The sequence below is a fragment of the Falco cherrug genome, chromosome 10 (assembly GCF_023634085.1).
Source record: "Falco cherrug isolate bFalChe1 chromosome 10, bFalChe1.pri, whole genome shotgun sequence".
Lineage (NCBI taxonomy): Eukaryota > Metazoa > Chordata > Aves > Falconiformes > Falconidae > Falco > Falco cherrug.
The window spans coordinates 30,089,915-30,109,419 of record NC_073706.1 but is presented as its reverse complement, the minus strand read 5'-3'; the positions used below and the strand labels follow the sequence as shown (position 1 = coordinate 30,109,419).

Sequence of the window (19,505 nt, the reverse complement as noted above, 5' to 3'; positions counted from 1 at the left end):
TTTTTACTTCAAACACATCAGACATCAGGGTCCTCAGGATGGGATAGGTTGTGAGTAAATGAAGTGAACTGTATTAGGCCAACAAAGTTATTTTCCTGAGACCAGTAAACAAATGATGGGGAAAAAAACCACTTCAGATGCTGCTGCATGTTATAAATAATAATTCCTTGGCCATCACTCATTCAAAATCATAAAGTGAGGTACACAACAATGCTCTGGCCAACAGAGCTTAAAGCAAAGTGTGGAAAAAAAGAATTGGCTTAAAATCAACTCTGTGCAAAGATGGCAATCAGATGTTTGCTACTCTTGGACCTAGGGCAGAGTTACCCACTTGTAGGGAAGGGATTTTCACAGTACAGCTCTATGTAAAAAAGGAGTACACCTTGGCTCCTGAGAGTTACTGTTTCTGTTTTGATTTCAATTTTCCTTTAACTCCAAAAAAACAGCTTCCAGTGATGGCTAAAGGCTGGACAGAAATTTGCAAGCTCTTGCAGACAGGTGACCTATCCTCAGCATAAGTTTAATCACCCTGCCAGTACCTTTGGGATTCTCCTTGCCCGCCGTGTAGACAGAAGCTCACTTGTGGTACTCAGGCTGTCCTCATTGAGGCTGGAAGGGGAGGAGGGAATGCCAAGCTGAGCCAGAAGCAGCATGTCATCATGGCTGTGCCGCTTGGGCAGCCGTGGTAAGCGGTGGCTCTTCCTTTCTGACCAGTTCCCGACGCGCAGCGACTGGCTGCTGGGCTTCGAAGGTAGCTGCAGGAACAAGAACAGCTTGAGCTCTTCACCTCCTCAGCAACACTTAGTGCAGAAGCAGTTCTTTGTGAGCGGGTGGTGGCTACACAAGGACACCACGCCAGGTAAGCCACTGCTCTGCTGGATATGTGCAAAGAGAAGGTTCAAGGTCAAAAAGAAGGGACAGGGGTCAGTATCTAAGACTTTAAAGTTCAAAGAAAACAATACTACTTTTTTGCTGTGGTGCATTTCCATGCACCCACATCACATCAACATTACAGGCCTTCAAACCTAACTTAAAGGCTCGGCTGATATCAGAACACTGACCCAATGGCCTGATCCATCTCTTTCATGTGCAGTAGTGAAAATCAGGAGCAATTACATCAAAGTCGCTATTTTATCCTAGAGAAAGAAAGTAGATAATCAAGCTTGCTGTACTTCCATGGTGTTAAGATGCTTTAAGATCCGCCAGTGTGCAGAGGCACAGTAACAGCTTTGTCTTGCATTCCCCCAAAAACTCCCTTTCAAACTCCAAACTCTTATTACAGAGGGAAGGGAAAAATCTCCCTGACAGGATTAAGCACCAAGTAACAGCTATCTTTAAAAAAAAAATGGGCCTCTTTAAGAGCAGTCCTTTGAGCAGCTCTGCCCAGCTCTCAGGAAAGTTAATTGGCAGGATGGCGAGGCTGGGTCCCTGCCTCCTCTTCCCAAACACAAACACTGCAAGAAGCTTAACCAGCACATCTAGAAACAAGTACTATTACGTCAAACAGCTGTCAGTTGGCATTTACTAATATTCTATTAGCAGTATTATGAGCTATAAACCTTCAGTAATCAACGTCCTATTTGTTCTACTTGGAGTGCTTATTACAGTGCCATCATATCTGGGATTAAACATAAGTGTTTCTGTACGTGTTGTGGGCTTTGCATCACAAATACAATGTCATCAATAAAGCATTTTTTTTATACCTGATGACTTAAAGAACTGAAAATAACAAATGGGAAAGGAGAAGATACAGCGGGATTCAAAATGACCACAAGCCAGTGTTTCTGAGGTCTCTGCTTACCACAGGTTAGCATGCCAGGAAAATCTGCAGCAGTCTATACTTTAATGAAAGGAATTCTTTTTCAAGACGACTGTTGAAAGCCTGCTGACCTTCTGATCTCTTCCATCTTGTTTATCAGCATCCATGACTCAAAAGTCATGTTGCTAATCCAGCTATGTTGCTATGATGGAAAAACTGGGTGATAAATCATTGCCAAAGCTGCCATTCTTCAGGAAATTGAGACTTTTCTATTTCTGGTCATTGAAGAATTACCCAGACCCATAGTTGGCCTGCTGTTAGTGTCTCTTTGCTTTAAATATCAGCACAATGACAGTGCAATTATGGCAGGACTGACTCCTGGCAGGAAAATCCTGGCAGAATTTCAGTAAGAAGTTACCACAATAAAGATACAGCCCTGTTGCAAAGATACCAGAGAGTACTTGTTTACTGAGCAACTTTACAGAAGTCATTTTAATCTGTATATCCTTTGGTCACCCTGTGTAAAACAGCGCACAGTGGACAGTATCTTACTATGGACCTATATATGGTTCCTACCCTAGTAGTATACCCTGTTGTATCTTCTAGATGCTACACAATTCCTGTTCACACACACAGAGACAAAAATAATTGTTATGCATAGTATATCACTCACTACGAGATTATCTTTATGGCTGCAGTTTCTTTCTCCTTACTCTGCCTGATTACTACTTTCCACTTGCTCCCTTTTCAGTAGCTTTGCTGAAAAGTCTCCTGTTTTACAAATGATGTGCTAGGTGCATACTAAGAATCCTGGTAATACTTTTTTTGTCTCCTGGACTGCAATGCTCACACGCACACAAAATAAGTGAAAGAAAATACATTCAGTTTTGTTCTAGGTCTCTTTACAAGGCAAAAATGTAAATTGTTGTAACCTTTTGTTCAACTGCAAATTTTCTGTTGATTCAGTGCAAACTGAAGTTCCTTTCAAAGGCATTTTGAATCTCAAAATTAAGTATGTGATGGAATTTACATTTTTCCTTATGAACACAATGATCCCATAAACAACAAAGCACCTGGCATTTCACAGCATTCACAAAAAACAGACTGCTGCTTTGGAAAATTCACCACAAAATGGAAAGTCTGCAGGGTTCCTGGTCTTTTACTTTATGCTGTAAACACAACTTACACAGCCTTGTTAAATGCAGACACTCAGGTTTTTCTGATTATTTTATTATTCATTTATTTATTGGGGGGGCATACTTGGCATTCTCCATATTACTATAAAACACACTACGCTATGTACTTCAAATGAGCAAAGTCACAATAGGCCTTGCGTCACAATACGTGGGCAAGACTTTTTCCCACCTCTCCCTACTAAAAAGCCCAGCAGTGAATGCAGAGGCAATTCACAAAGAGGTGCAGCCACACAAATAATTTAGGGCCAGATTCAGCTCACAACCAACCAGCTGAAGGAAGCTGCTTAAATGTATCAAGCCGTAGCCGGCACAAAGAGGCATCAGCTTCAGCAGCGCAGCACTGGGAAGCTGAGCTACAGCTGCCAAGAGCATTGCCTGCAACGGTTGCTGCGTTTGATCACACTAGTCTTCCTGATAACCTTTCTCATTCACTAAGGCTGGCCTTCCTCCTATGCCATGGCTGATTTTCTTGCCAAAGTTTTAAATAAGCTTCAAGCCCAGAGCGCCGGGCACTGCCGTGCCATTACCTGGGGAGGTGATGTGTATTTCCTGTCCTGCGGCGTCCACATCCTGTGCAAAGAATCCAGGGAATTCTCGGAGAGCTGGTGGGATTTTCGGCCCGCGTGACGGCCTTTCAGCTCCACATCCTCATACGGGTTTTCCTTGGGTGACTCGCCTTCATGGTTTGGTTTTTTTTTGTGGGGTTTGTTTTTTTTTTTTAAGAAAAGAAAAACAGACAGGAATGTAAAGTTAAAAAAAAATAAAAATCATGTGAACCAAGTGAAAGGCTTTTAGAAAAGCTCCTCGGCTTTCAGCATGACTCATCCCTCTAGCTGCAGCTGGAAGTATTTGGAGGAGAACTTGGCTATGAGGTCCACAAGTTTCTTTGGTGTTTTTTTTTACTGCCTTTTTTTTTTTTTAAATAAAATGCAAAGATTTCACAAGACGTGCTTCTGAGCATCTGCAGCTGTGGAAAATTTATTGATATATAAAAGCTAAGGCGCATAACTACTTTAAAGTGTATCAGTAGATTTTATAAATCTATAGCAGCCCCTTGCAAGGTAAAATGAATAGCAATAAATAACTCTTCTCAACATACCACCCTTAAACACAATAAGACAACTTTTATTTCATGCTACCTTCATTTTTCTCTTCCCCTGAGGGAAAAAAAAAAAAAAAAAAAAAGAATAAAAACTTTGGCTCAGCAGTGCCAAGAGAGAAGTTGGAAATGTAAAAGATGAAGGAAGAATTTCTGCCTCAACCATACTGCACCCTCAAAATGTTCTTTAAAACACATTATGCCTTTTAATTAAGCAGCTGTTCACTTCAATTTATGCAAAATTAATATCTCCCAGAAGGAAACTCATCCAGTAATATATAGAGACTTGAACAGTTAAACGCTAAATGTGACAAATGAAAAATACATCAAAAAGCAGACTGCAAACTTGGAATTTTTAGCATTTGAAAACCAGAACCAAAATTTATAGTCCAGATTTAAATGAGATCCAATATCCTTTGGCAGCCTAAGGAACAGTAGAATAATCCACCATCCTCTTCTCAAAACTCCTGAACTCACTAAACCTCTTAATGAACTAAGAAACACAAAAATGAATGAGTACTACCAGTAAAATGAACATTTTGTATCCATTTCTCCAGACGGTTCATAATAAGGAACTGGTTTAGAACTTCAGGTTTTTCAAACACAGGGTCATTCCAGTTTCCCAACCATCTTACACAGAAAATCATCCCCAAAAAAGTGATCTACTCAAACTGAAGACTTGAATTTGCAGAAACTCGAAACACACAGGAAGTTCAAAGCTTTTGAACCAACTTGCTTTTGGTTTTATATCTAAAGATGACTTTAAAACTCATGGGATTAGTACAACATATATTGCAATACAAGCTATTAAATACAAGAAATTCAGGCTTTCCTGCCTACTGCATCAAATGAGGACAGAAAGATATAGCGTGGTTTATTGCTCACACTTTTACAAAAAAATATTCACCACTTTTACAGAGATGGGAGCTGAAGCATAGGTGTTTTCAGTGAGAGAAAGGCATCTATTAATACCCTGCTCATTTGACTATCCTTTTTTTATTCTAGACAGAATGTTACATTTCCTTATTGTACAACAACAGCAGTTTGTGCTTTCTACTTTATTGGTAAGCCTGGAAGTGTGAGACTGCTTGATTCATCAATTATAGCCATAAGAGCTTTTGCTTAGCAAGTTCACTTATTCACAATACAAGTAAAAATACAGTTTTGCTTCAGTAGCGCATCATAATAAGATTTCTAGTCAAATGTAAGCACAAGAGTGAATGTTTTAGCTTTATTTTAATTAGATGCCTGAATAACTGCTGCTCGTTAAGGATGTCTGAATTGGCAATCACAGCTTATTATTCTACCCAGAGGGAATCTGATTCTAGAGGCAGCACTCTCATCACAGTCAATGGAAAGAACACCTTCAGGTGCATGAGTCCTTAGAAGAAAGTGCTTTTGATGAATGCAATGAACAGGATAAATCTTAAGCAACAAATATTCCTAAAAAAATTTAAAGCTACAAATGTCCTGGGAGGACTATGGAATTGATTGGTTCACTCTGTAGGAAGAAAAATAAATAGATATTGCACACTGATTCTGTTACTTGTAAACTCTAGAGCTCCAGATATGATAACCATAACAATAAATAGCCAACTTTGCAAAATGCAGTTACTTACTCAAAGCTAATTGGACTGTACTAGCATAATAAAATTTCTTGTACGCCCAAGTCAAGTATAGGTCAAGCTTAGAATGGATTAACAGATTTCAAAATGCCCGGCTACATGAGACAGTGCTTAAACATATGCTTCCTTACGAAAACAAATGCTATTGCATTAGTCTGCACAGTATCCAAACTCCACAGAAGGAACAGGCCCATCAGTTGAAAAGAAACCTTTTTTAAAATGTAAAGCATTTATAACTTTTAGAGTAATTCTCTTTCCAAGACACAATGTAAAACAGCCTGAACCCAGTTAAACTCAACATTGCTAATGTTGACCTAAAATATTAAGTATAGAAACAGGCCTAGCGAAGTCTTGGATGAGAGAAGAGGGAGGAGCAAGGAACCATGAGCCGAGGCTGCTTTTCTGACTCATTTTCTACCAAAAGAAAGCTTGGGCCAAATTCCTCTTCAGTGTAAAGTGGAGGTCACTGGAGACACCACAGGGATTTTAACCCTTTCCCTAGAGCTGTGAGAGCTTCTTCAGATGACTGGTTTGCTGTTTAAGGCCACCTATTTCCTTTATTTTTCTCATTTGCTTAAAAATCAAATTATTTCAGGGTCGTGGTAGGTTTTTTTCATTTTGAAATGATGCCTTGAGACCAAATATGCCTCACCTATTCTTTCTTTCTAAGGAATAACATTCCATACCAAATCTCTGATAATGAAATAGTCTGTTCAATCTGAAACCTGGTTTTGCTGATTTGCCATTTGAACCAAGTATTTAGTTTGCCCAGTGAACTAGAAGACATAATTTACTCATCTAGGTCTTCAGCAATTTTCAAACCTTAGACAACCAATATTTTTTAGTATATAGGTTCTTCCTGGTAGATGAGACACAGAAGACCAGATATACAAAAAGAGCATTAGGCAGCCCAGACAGTCTGGTTTCTGTACAAGTGACAGGAAACCCAAGATGTCAAGTAAACTGCCTTAGAGCAGCATTTAACCCCATCTGACTGCACAGTGACTCCCTGCCATGGCAGAAAGACATGGGAAGTAGTAGCCACCAGCAGGTGTGGGTCCCAGACCAGTGGGAGGCTCTGAGGAAGAGCTGCAGTGGTGGCCGCTACTGCTGCAGCACAAAAATGAGGAAAGTTCCCATAGCTGGGCTGGCTCAGAGGTCTGCAGCTTTGATCTCTGCGTTTCTCCTCAACACCATCACTCCTCTAGTCCCAAGACCCAGGCAGAGAATGTTCACAAGCTGCAGTGCTTTTGCATTCCTTTGGATTTGCTGCAAAAGCAAAACACATTTAGAATGAAAGAGCAAGGAACATCCTTGTTCCTTCCATATGGATGTCTCTATTGGAAGCCAAAAGGAGAAGCATTACGCAGTATAGAGGCCAGGCTTGTCTTAATGAAGCTGATCCAACTGCCGCACAAGGCAACAGCAGACCAGCACTGACTTCAAAGGAAGCTGAATCAAATCTCCAGAATGCATACGGTCACATGGAATAGCAAGTCTTTGTTAACTACTGTCTCTAATCATCATCCCTGCCTCCAAATCTGTTCCCTTTATAAGCATTTTTTTCAAGTTTCCCACTCTCTTGAATTCTACGTACCGAACTGTTGAGTTAACACAGGGCATTTATCTACACGACATTTATCTTCTGAAGATCTCACATGCAATTTAATGATCGGTCCACAGGGGAAAGAGAAAAGAAAAAAAAGATAAAATAACCAGTGATCTTTAGAAAAATCCTGAGGAATGCAGTGCCTTCAGCTTAAGCATCGACGACTTTCCTCCAGCAGTTGCAATTCCTCACTCTGTGATGCTCTGCAAGTCAGCCCCACTGTGTCCCGAGGCAGCACACAATGTTCCTCTGCTCAGCCTCTCACACGTGGCAAATGGGAAGCAGACTCAGCAAGCCTGTCTCATGCTGAGAAAGGAGCGAAAATAAGGCTGAGGGGAAAAAAAAATGCAGGCAGACACTTCTCTATAAATGGCAGAAAGCAGGGAAACGCATCATTTCTTTCTAGATGGGAGGAATAATTATCAGAGGAATGAAGTGATTCACTGAGTGCTGATTATAACTCCTGCCTTTTGCACTGCCAGGAGGTGAGAAGAATCAAAGAGCAGGTAGACAATAAGGGAAAGGGCTCACCAACTTGTGTTAAGCTGGGTGCTGAATAAGGAGCCAATGCTCACAGAGGAGCTGCTGTCTCCAGACGGTGATGCTGAGTGCCCAAGCTACGAGCCTACTGCTTTGCCTGCTGGCTACATAGAAAGCCCAGGCCCGTGAGCTGTATGACTGAGACAGACAGTTAGCAACTCACAAATAAAACACCGTGTATTTCCCACACACTAGAGCATGTGCACAAAATATAGGGCAATTAATGTATTTTACATTCTAATGAACTGGGAGATGAAAGCTTCAGCTGTCATCTGAAGAGAGACTTGGGGAAAAGCAGCACATAACTCCAGAGGCAAGGAGTTGGAAATAGTGGCAATAAATGGGCAGAAAAAGAGGCCCAGATAGGCAGAATCAGGACTGAATAACAGACAAGGGGAAACACCCAAGTGAGCAGTCTGTAAGAACCGCTGATGCTTGTGGCACCTAACCCCTCAACTTTTTGTAGTGCTACTGTACCCACAGACACATGGTGCAACACCTACTCCTTCCCACACGTAATCCCCCTGACGGCACCTACACATCCTTGAACTACCTTTTTTACCCTCTGCCCATGACTTCTGTTGTAGATATAGCCCAATTCATCCAGTACACGTACATTTGGTGCACACAAGCCCTTGCAAAAATTAAGATAAAATACAACTGGGCAAGGAAGAAGCAAGCAGAGGAGGGTTGCTGGGGAATTCTGCTTTTGCTGTGATCAAAGAGGAAGCAATGGGAATGAACCTCTGAGTGCAAGCACCGCATGAGGGAACAGCACGGGATTCATGGGCTGTGCAGACTTACAGCTCCCCAGCATCTCTGGGCACTTAAGTCCAAAGAACTAGTCCGTGGTGAGAATCCAGGTGTGTTCATTGCAATGTGTATGCATTATTTATTTTATTACTAAAATTACACAAACGGAGATTCATACTGCCAGCGCTGGAGGAAAGCTCAACCACTGGGGTGTGTATGAGCATGTTCAGATCAAATGGATGAAACCCACAAAATCTCCACACTCTCATCAAGTATCTGAGCTTAGATCTATAGTATGTAGATGATCTCTCTCAACATCGGAGAAGCTGCAACTGTGCATCTCAGCTGAGGAATTTACCCCAGGTATCTGTAGACAGAGGAATATCTTCAATATAAATTTACAGCTAAGACACATTACAGCTGCTTTGAAAAGCTATTGCTGAGCAGTACTAAGTTACAGACCATTACCTGTTTATAATCTTACCACCTTCCAGCTCAGTACCATGTCCTCAGAAAAGTAGCAGAGCATCTGCAGCACGCAGAATTACAAGTCTAAAATAGGATTGGCCTTCTGAGCTCTGGTCCGTGGAGTCTGTCAGCGACAGCCTATGCTTTCTGAACTTCTCCAGTTTTGCTTTGACTTGCCACAAGCAGAAGAAACACTGCAGATACTTTCAGCTCCCTGCTATCTCTTCAGGGACTGCAAGAGCTTAGAGTTGTAAGCATAACGAAACGTTAGATAGAGAAGAATTAGCATGGCTGATAAATAAGTAAGAAACCTGACCCCCCAAAATAATCCATTTAACACTCAATCAAAAATCATGTGCATGAAAACATCTGATGACCAACTGTTAGCAAAGTACAGCATCACCATGCGTAAACTGCTTGCAATTCACAAAGATTTAACCCTGCTGACTTCAACACAGTTTCTGTATTTAAACTAGGATTTGGGAGAGCAGCCTCATGGTCATTTTACTCCCTGTTTTACTAACCTGCAGCATTGACTAGAGAACCAAGCGATCAAGCTGACAGAGACTGTCAAAAGAAGCTGTAGCAGATGGTATAGCAGTGAGACAGACTACACAGAGAAGAATGGAGATCTTAATAAAGCATGAAATGATTATTAAAAAATAACTGAAATCCGTGTATCCCAGTGTAGCAACAAAGCAGCAGGCTGATTGTCAATAGGATCAGACAGCTGGAGTATTTGGCCTTTCTTTGACAGGCCCATATGGATACTGTTTGATTTCATGTGCTCTGGCTGCCATTACCCTACAGTGTCTATTATTAAATTTGCCACTATTACACTTTGCAAAAACTCATATGCTTTTTAGACTGAGAGGCAGACTGGGGGTGTGGAAAAAGGCAGGAACATACGTTTCCCTGAACATTGCCTGCACCATCATTTTGTATTAATCCTAGCTCTTGACTTTGACTAACAACTATCCAGAGATCTCCTGGTAAGGGTCTGACTGAAAACCCAAAATGTGCTCAAAGAAGCAACCAGCACAGCACTTCTGGCAGGAGTGCAATGTCTCTAAGTTTGCTTCAGCTTCATAGCAGCTCAGCAATTCCAGTTTCCCCCAGATTTGTACAACTGTTTTGCTGTGAGGTGATAATATGACAGACAATAATGCAATACGAAAGCATGACAGGCAATAATGTGGCATGTGATGATGGGATTTTACTGGAAAGATCAGCTCGCTGTCTTTCTAACCTTTTTCCACATTTACTGGAAGAACTTTGCAAATGTTCTAATTTGAAAGCAATGTCAAGCTGGAACATCTTCCAACTGGACCTCAGTCATCATTTCTGCAGCTCTTGGCACACACAGCGAAGGATTCAGTAACACAGCTAAATCATCCCATTTGTTACACGACATGCACTATGTCCAATTTACATCAGAATTCAAAACAACTAATTGGTTTAGGAGAGGCAAAGTGCCTTATCAGGAGGGACAAAGGGAGTGACATCCTGTTCTGGACTCCACAGGGACGGTTAAGCCGCCAACATTCTCTTCACACTCAGGTTCTTGCTTGTAGGTCCACACCTGCCTAATTTAACTGCTCAGGCACCCACCTGGGTTAGGCTGCCCTGACACTCCTCATAATAATGCTGCTTTGAGACATATTGCTCCATCTCCTCTCTCATGAGTTCTGACATAATGGGAAATGGCTCAGAGATTCATCTGTTCTCACCTCTCTGCAGAAGACCGCCACAACAGCCTGGCCTTCACTAATTTCAAGGAGAGATGGCTACACCAAAAGAAGGACATTTTGCTTCCTGAGTGATTTCTCAAACCTGTATGCGAGACTTGTGTGGATATGATTTCACTCCAAAAAAAATTTCTAAGCCTGGTCTGACAGGTTTGGGGCTTTATAATAGTTAATTTTTCACTCTCTTGACTGTGAAGAAGGCCCACGCAAACCCAGTCCTGTTATAGTGCAGAAGTAAACAAGATGATTCTTCCCAAACTGAAGTGATACTCCAATTGGCAGGGGAAAACAGCTAAACAATTGTGTGTAACTACACGGTTTCACTTTTCAGTCTCCTTCTGTGTCAACTGTAACAAGGTTCAATTATATACTCCTCCAGAAGTACAGTAATCAAGTTGCTATCATCAGTCTAACTCCTCATAAGGTGCAAAAAATATTTTTCAAGAAAAGTATCCAGCTATTGAAAGGGCTCAAAGTTTCCTAAACATGACATGGAACAGATCCAGAGAGCAGAAGGGTGCATAAGAAACCCTCCCCAGGAGGGGCAGCTGCTCCTGGGACCATGGACTGCAGGACACTCCCAACAGGAGCCCACCAGCAAGATCCCATTCAGAAATTCATCCTGGTTTTAGAGATCCCACAGCAATGTTTCTGGCGCATTGCTTTACTTTCTAGACTGCTTCAGCTCTAGCTGTCAAAGCAGCCACAGTAGCTGTCAGCAGCTGCTGTCACTTCAACTGTCTCAGTTCTGCTCTTTCTCTGCTTTTCTTGATTCCCGCCCCCCCTCCAGACAGATTTCCCACACAATTTAACTTTCACTAACTTTTATTTAAAGCCAATCTGAAATGATCTGACTGCTGACTGAGAGCTTCACAGATTCCAGAAAAGCATCCTGACTGGCTTTATCATTTACTTCTCAACATACATAAATACAACCTGAGATGGGCCTGAACCCATGCTCTGCCTGCCTCTGCACATTTATTCCTGAGCTCAGAAGAAGTCCGTATGCCAATCAAGAATGTGTGACTGACTCTAGACTCCTCAATGGACCACAGAGAAACAATTTTAAAATGAAAATATTTCCATTTTTAACTTTGCATAATAACTGTGGCATTGCCCGGAAGAAAGATTTTTTCCCACAGGAAATTGTGCCAGTTGCCTGAACCATACACTTTTCACCATTCCTCTCTTGCCCAGGTTATCTGTCCCTCTAACAGCTAATCCATCTGCCCAGGTTCACATTCCACCAGCTGGAGTCTCCTGGAGGAGACCATCTCCTCAGCCTGCGGGTATTTGATGGACTGTCTTCCACAGGATATCCTAAGACGTCAGTTGAAAAAATATGTGCATTTAGTGAAGAAAGAAACCCCATGCTGCTGACTCTATCAGCCAGAAGGCTAAAGGAGAGATGCATGGCCTAGTGATCTACACAGCACTGGGACCTACCACCAAGCAGCTCTAACAAGTTTTGGCATTGACAGCCATCGTGCCTTCAGCACACCACCTAACTTCTGGCGCAGACCAGGCCTGGCTATACAGAGCTGGCAGGTGCGGTGTCCCCAGACTTTCTGTTCCTAGGGATCCTGCTGCCAGTGAAACACCAACACTTCCTCAGGGCAGTAGCCAACACTTCCGTTCCTCCTCACAGGAATTTGACGGAAAGGAATAAACTAAAAGATCTACCTGAGCCCTGGGGTGATTCCAGCAGACCTAGGCACTGGGAAAAGGCCTAGCAGGAAGCCTGCCAACCCAAACAGGGAAGGGCTAATACCACCCCACACTGCCGGGCACACAACAATGCATGTGGCCAAGCCAGGCAGCACGGGCCTGTCTGCTGCAACCCAGCACGGTGAGCACTCAAAAGAGCCCTGGCTGCAAAGTCAAGCAAGTCTCGTCCCAAAGAAAAGTACAGCCTGATCCCAGCTGGGGACTCTGAAAGAGGTTAATTCATTAGTGTTGTCTTTCATAACAGCTAATAGATTTCCAAGAGTGTTTTGGACCATTGCAATTTAGTAAGCAGGCACCAATCTTTCATGTGAGCCAGTCAGACAGAATGGGAACCTTACTAGGGCAAGACCTCTGTGCAGTAACGTAGTGGCTGAAACAAACCCATTCTTACACAAACTGCTCTTCTTACTGCACGAGTAAGACTACGCCCATTAGAAGATGAATACTCAAATATTCATACACCTGGGCTATGTGCTGAATAGTCCACCTATGAGTTCAGAAACAGAAGTTAGGCAAGAAACTCTGTTAGTCACAGATCATCAGGGAGGAAAAGCACTTAAATCACTTTCTTCTTGGGGGAAAAATAAGTTTTACATGAGTGCCAGGCAGCTATAAGAACAAATGGGTCTTGTTCAGACAGGACAAATGGAGTTGTGCAATATCAAGTTAAACATTCTCAATCTACAAAGCAACATGCACAGCCCAGCTGAGCAATGGGTCTCTTACACATCTATGCAGGGTCCTCTTAGAGGTAATCACCTCTTCTGCTGTGTCCAGCACTGAGGAGTTACAGAGTAAGACGACTTGCTTCGTCAAAGATTTCTTCCACTACATTTTATTTCTAAATTGAGTGCAATTTCTTTTACAAACTATAATTTACTTGGTTTTACTAGATTTTCTCAAGTTAAACTTAATATTCTTAACCTTGCCTTCATTTTACTCATGCAACTTTTTTGTGGTGATGATAACAAGCGTAGATGTCAGGTCAAAAATGCCTCAGAGACACCAGACCTTAAATAACAATATTCAGATATCTCAACTGCATTTAGGGGAACAGACTGGAAAACTGAAACCGTATAGTACATATGACAGGAAATACTGCTGTCCACAAACACAGCAGAAGCAACTGTTTCAGACATTTCTTAATACTATGATAGTTTCTTGAATTCACACAGAGCCAAGCATGGTTTCCCCAACTGGATTTATAAAGCCACATCAATTTTGGTCTGATTAAAGACTCATTCAAAACCACAAGAAGCAAAACAATGTTAAGTTTACTATGACTGCCACATTCCTATGAGTGCTAATACAGAAGATGAATGAAGTCCACATGGTTCCTTGCACATGGAATACAGCTTTGATTAATATTAGGAATGTGCACCCATTTATACAACTGCTTCTTGATTAACGTAGAATGGATCACTACGTTCCAATCCAATACCTGTCTGGAACTTAACATGCAGATATTTCATATATTAAAGTTTACAAAAACATCACAAAATTAAACAAAGTATCTTGTTCATGATGTCATAGGATTTCAAAGCACAAACATTTTTAATGTACCTTAAAACCTTTTTTAAAAAATTATTTTTAAACTCAGTTCTTGAGGTAACATAAACTAGCTATAGCCGTTCATCACTGCCCTGATTATTAAAGCAGGAAACAGCATAAGGGCACCAGAAGACAGACAAAGGTTTAGTATGCGTATGCATCACATGAGGAGGTCATGTAGTAACCTAAAAAACAATGACTATTTTGATCATTGCACTATTCTGAGTGAGAGCACTCAGTACCCCACCCAGGATCTTGTAGATATCTAACATTAAGGTCTTTAGAAGATAACCTCTAATAGATAATTCACAACTTATCCACAGCTCTCCTCTGCTTTCCAGTGCAGGAGAGACATCTTCTTGAGGGTCACCAGGCTGGGTTACGCAGTGACAGGCAGGAGAGCTGGGCATCTGTCCCAGGGACCTCAGCAAACTGAAGGAATGGCTCAACAGGAACTTTGGGAAGTTTAGGAAAGACAGATACAGTCCCACATGCGGGTCAGAATAACCCTGCGATAGTACACGCTGGGGCAAGGAAAGCCAGCCACACCTTGGCTTGCGTTAAGAAGAGTGTGGCCAGCAGGTCATGGGAAGTGATAATTCCCCTCTATTTGGCCCTTGTAAGGCTGCATCTAGAGTATTCACAGTACCAGACAGATGTCAACAGACTGAACATAGTCTAGAGCAAGGCTGTTAAGATGGTTGGGGGCTGGAGCATGTGGCAAATGAGAAAAAGCTGAGAGAACTGGGACTGTTCAGCCTGGAGAAGTCTGGGAGAGAACCCAACTGCTGACCTCCACTACCTAGAAGGGGTTATGGAAAAGGTGAAACCAGACATTTCTTGGAGGTGCAAGGATGAAAGACTATGGTCACAAATAGCAACAAGGAGAATTCTGACTGGACAGAAAGACAAATTTCTTTACAGTGATATCAAGAAAAAATTCTTCACAGTGGAGTTTAAGCAGTGGAGCAGACTGCACAGACGAACAGTAGAACCATCCTCCAAAGATATTTTGCACGCTCAACCAGATGTATCCCTGAGCAACCTGATCTAACTTTGAAATAGCCATGCTTTAAGCAGAGGTTGGACCAGCTGACTCCAGAGTCCCTTCCAACCTGAATTTTTTTGTTATGATTCTGTCTCACAGTAGAGTGTTTAAAGCATTGCTCAAGATTCACAGCTTTTATTCTTTCTTCAGTTTTAACACATACTTGCATAAAAAGTTTTTATTCTACCACAGGGGATGACATACTGTAATTTTATTACTACAGAGACAATGTTTTAGCTACCTACAATCTTTTAGGAAGGCAGGAGATTCAACCAGGTATAGACAAAAAACTCACCACCACCTCTAGGGCAACTGTTTGCAAAGAAAACCCAGAGCAGCAGTGACATAGTCCACAGCTTTAAAGCAGTTTTATATCTATAAAATAAATTCACTCTTATAGACACCTGGTTTGTATGAGGACAAAAGTGCTACTTGGATACTGGGGTCTGGCACTACTGGTGTAAATTATGCAGATGTGATACACAAAATTGTGATCGTTTCTTTAAAGCCAGAGATCAAACTCCCTTATCTTGTCTTTAATCATGGTTGACACTTTTTAAGAATTATACTGATTTGGTATTCCCCCTGCACTGCCTGTATTGAATGAAGTACTTTGGAAAAAGGTCGTTAAAAAGCAGTACAAAACAATGAAGTTCTGTGTTTGTCCACAGATCTGGAATTTTGCATTCTCTGCCCTGCCAAAATGCCCAAATTATAATCTGCAGGGAGCTATTTTATAGTTCCCATGCATCGGAAGAGCCCGTTACAATTTTGTTCTACTGAACCCAAGATTTCTTCTCATTTGAAGAAAGCTTCTTACCAGTCCTTCCCATTTTATTTTGACATTTAACAAACCAAAGCAAAGAAAAGAAGCATTTTCACCTAACAACTGGCAGCACATTAACAGGTCATGAGCAAAGTGAACACTGCAATTAATGCACAGTACATTCTCAAGTGTGAACTACACAGTGGTCTGACTGTTCATGAAAAAGGCTGATGAGCATATAAAGATGCTCTCTCCAGAAAAAAAGCTTTTTATTATCTACAAAAACTCTCATTGTTATAAACAGACATTGAACAGCAGCATTTTTGTGTGTTATGAAAACATTGTTTGGAATGGCATAGAGGGAGAGTACAGCTGAAAATGGAAAGAGTAAATTCCCATTTTCACTGAGGCTGACAAGCCAGAAACAGAATTCGAGGATAAGGACAAAGAGCCCCAAGCTGCAATTTGTGGCCACTGTTCCTTGCTGTATCAAGTGATATGACCAAAAAGAGTTTTGTTCTATCATCTTTATTTGTCCTTCAAACATATGTAAGCAGTATTATTAGAGTGCCTCTAGTCCTCCTTTTTACCAGACTAAACAAGCCCAGCTTGTCAGTGTCTCTTCAGAGGACATGTGCTCTAGGGCCTCTGACTATCTTGGTATCCCTCCAGTTTTCAGCAGATAAAGATTCATTGTCCAAAGTAAAATGAAGTGCCCTTTGTATCTGTTGTAACATTTCAACACTGAAAGAGTTAAAAACAATGGAGATACTCATCACTTGTGTGGAAAACTGTGCTCTGAAGGGCTGCTCAATTTTTGTTAATGATAACAATATTTTTGATGGTAAAAGAATGTATGCATAGGCCATACATTTCCTTCTAAGACCAAAAGAAACATGTTTTTCTTGTGAAGCTTAATCAAAACAGTATTTTTTTTGTGCATTCCTGATGACTGTATAGCTAAAGGAAATTAATTTTTATTTAAACAACAACTAGGACTTAGGGGAGACCAGAAATGGTGCTACAAACAACTGCTTTGGGGCAGTCCACGCAAGAGTCCTGAAAAGCTCAGGCTGACCCCGCAAGGCCTGCCAGGTTAATCTTGCTATTGGATAGTTCTGTAAACACTGCCTTAAGTTCAGTTCTTTACATTTTTACACCACTCAAGGCTTCAAGCCAAGGCCCTGATAAAAAGAACTATTTGGTTCTTGAAAAACATGGCAAAAAGCTGACCAAACAGTCTATTTACAATACCACCCAATGGAGTCTGAAGGAATCAAGACCTCCTGCATGCTGACTGACAGTTATGTTTGCATTGATGCATCAAACCCATTTACCCTCCATTTAATCTCTCTTTACCGACAGCACTTGCACAGGGCATGTGTTCAACAGCACAAGATCTGCCCGCAACGCTCAACATCCTGTTGTCAGCCCATGTACTGAAACAGGTTCTTACCTACAATGTCTTCATAGGCATTTTCTTCTAAAGTGCTCTTCGATCCAAATTTATGCTGGCTCTCAGTCCCATTTTCAGTTGGGGAGGGAGGGTACAGGGATTGCAGACTTGACGCATCCTCAAACTCAAAGGATTTTCTAAAGTTTAAAACAATAAGTAATTAGTAACTACAATGCAAAATGACTCAAACATTTAGCTGAGCATTTGTCTGCTAAGAAAGATATATAAAATCACCACCACCAACAACAAAATCACACATCATGCTTTAAGGACTAACTTCTGGAGGACTTCAAATCCTGTGCTCACAGCAGTCTTTAGTATAGCAATCTGTGACATTTTTATGAGGTTGGAAGTATCGTTATCCCCATTATGCAGACAGGGAGAAAATACCAAGAAAGTATGTGATATTTTTCAAAGGTTGCAGAGTAAGCTAGCAGCACAGTTCTCAGACTAGAAATTGCTTTGCTCTTGGAGGGGGCCCCAAAACATGTGGCCCTCTCTTCTCAAGAAAGACATTTCTCTGGAAGGCATTCCTCCACTGGTTGCTCTGGGAGATATAGCCCTTACTTTGAAAACACTCATGTGTCTTGAACCTTCAGCTATGTTCCTGCATAAAGGTCAGTGTACAAATGCCAAAGGCAGACTCACGTGGAAGTCACCCATTTCCCTCGCACACTCTGTGTCAAGCACTGGCAGCCAAGGACAAAGCACGGAGGAAATTAAGGCTCTCTGGGGTGGATGAGCAACCCAGGCTGATGGCTGGGGGCCTGAAAGTTTGGGGGTTTTGGCAAGAAGGTGAGGGGCAGCTGGGTCAGATGAACCCATACAACTTGTCTCCCACCTGGGTACTCAAAGGAGGGGCAATTCACCACCCCTCACCCACACCTGCCTTGGTGCTGCTGAGCAGGTCTAGGGGAAGAGGAGCCCAAGCCCTCCGCATTCTCCGGTTTGTCCAGCACTAGTTCTCTGAGGCAGTATTTACACTGAAGCTGGGAGTTATCTAGTTTGCATTGCCAGCTGTACAGGGGCTAGCATTCGTTTGACTGATTTAGTGCTGAGGGTTAAATGGTATGAAAAACAGGCTCCGGTCAAAGCATAAACCCCAAGGTGCTGTAAGGCTTGCAGAGACTGTGCTAATGGCCATACTTCACTCATTGATACCCAAATTAGATGAACCATAAATCATCTTGCTATCAACCCCCTTTCCACTTCTCTCTTCTCCCTAGCTGGAGTGAAAAATACGTTGACCACATAACCATATGGCAGTGGCATAGTCTCAAGAGACATACTTCAGCCTGTGATTTGGCTCAAGAGCATCGCTACAGGCAACACAGTGACTATTGCACAGACACTGCATTTGACAAGAGTATTTCCTATTTGTCTGCTGGAGCGGACTCATGGGTCGGGGCAGGCTTAGAAGCCTACTTTCTCTCCCTTCCCAGATCTTAAGAATACCCAGGTCTGTGTTATGCCATCAGGATCATGGCAGAAACAAGCTGTGCAGTTCAGATCCAGACATCTGCTCCTCCACACCTACTCACAGTTATAAGACACTTAGGCACTAAAGACATACCTGTGTTTGAAATGAGACTTCCTAAAGTAGTTAAATATTTGACTCTTAATAGATTTCAAGGCAACATTATGATGCAGTGACACTGCATAGGACCACTGGAATGGTTTTGTGGACTGGCACTCAGCTGTTGTCCACGTGTCCCAGGCCTATCCTATGACACCCCTTTCCCATGCTGTGTCTGTGCCAGAGGATCTCCAACTGCTAGAGAACATCCAGCTTGCATCAATCTGAAACGTAAAAGCTACTGTAGGCACCACGTCCTCTGGATACAGACTGGCTCTATGCTAGCAGGCAAATATGGGAGACTTCCTCCATTTTACTATAATGTTGAATTAGCCACCACAAAGAAAACCAGTGTTTTCAACCAAAATATTAGAAGGATAAATATTCACAGTCCATTCTCATGACATTCCAATGACTGCAAACCACACATATGCTCAATCTGAAACGCGCAGCTACGAGACGTAGACATAATGATTTAAATCTGTTCTCAAAAAGAGGACAGTTTAGAGACTAAGATTTCAAAAACTAATATTATTCTTAGATGACTTGCATGGTCTCAAGCCCTTTGTAAATACTGGAATTC

At 41.9% G+C, this 19,505-nt stretch overlaps 1 protein-coding gene across 9 annotated transcripts in view; it reads right to left on the bottom strand.

Annotated features, from left to right (window-relative positions):
* DENND2B (DENN domain containing 2B) overlaps positions 1 to 19,505 on the bottom strand; it is a 180,097-nt gene that overhangs the window by 51,483 nt on the left and 109,109 nt on the right. For all 9 annotated transcript variants that reach the window (XM_055723099.1, XM_055723097.1, XM_027810361.2 and 6 more), the window contains 3 exons: positions 17,347 to 17,483; positions 3,483 to 3,631; positions 540 to 755 (listed from right to left, as the gene is read on the bottom strand). In XM_055723099.1, the coding sequence (XP_055579074.1) occupies positions 540 to 755; positions 3,483 to 3,631; positions 17,347 to 17,483 (502 nt within the window). The remainder of the gene's footprint in view (positions 1 to 539; positions 756 to 3,482; positions 3,632 to 17,346; positions 17,484 to 19,505) is intronic.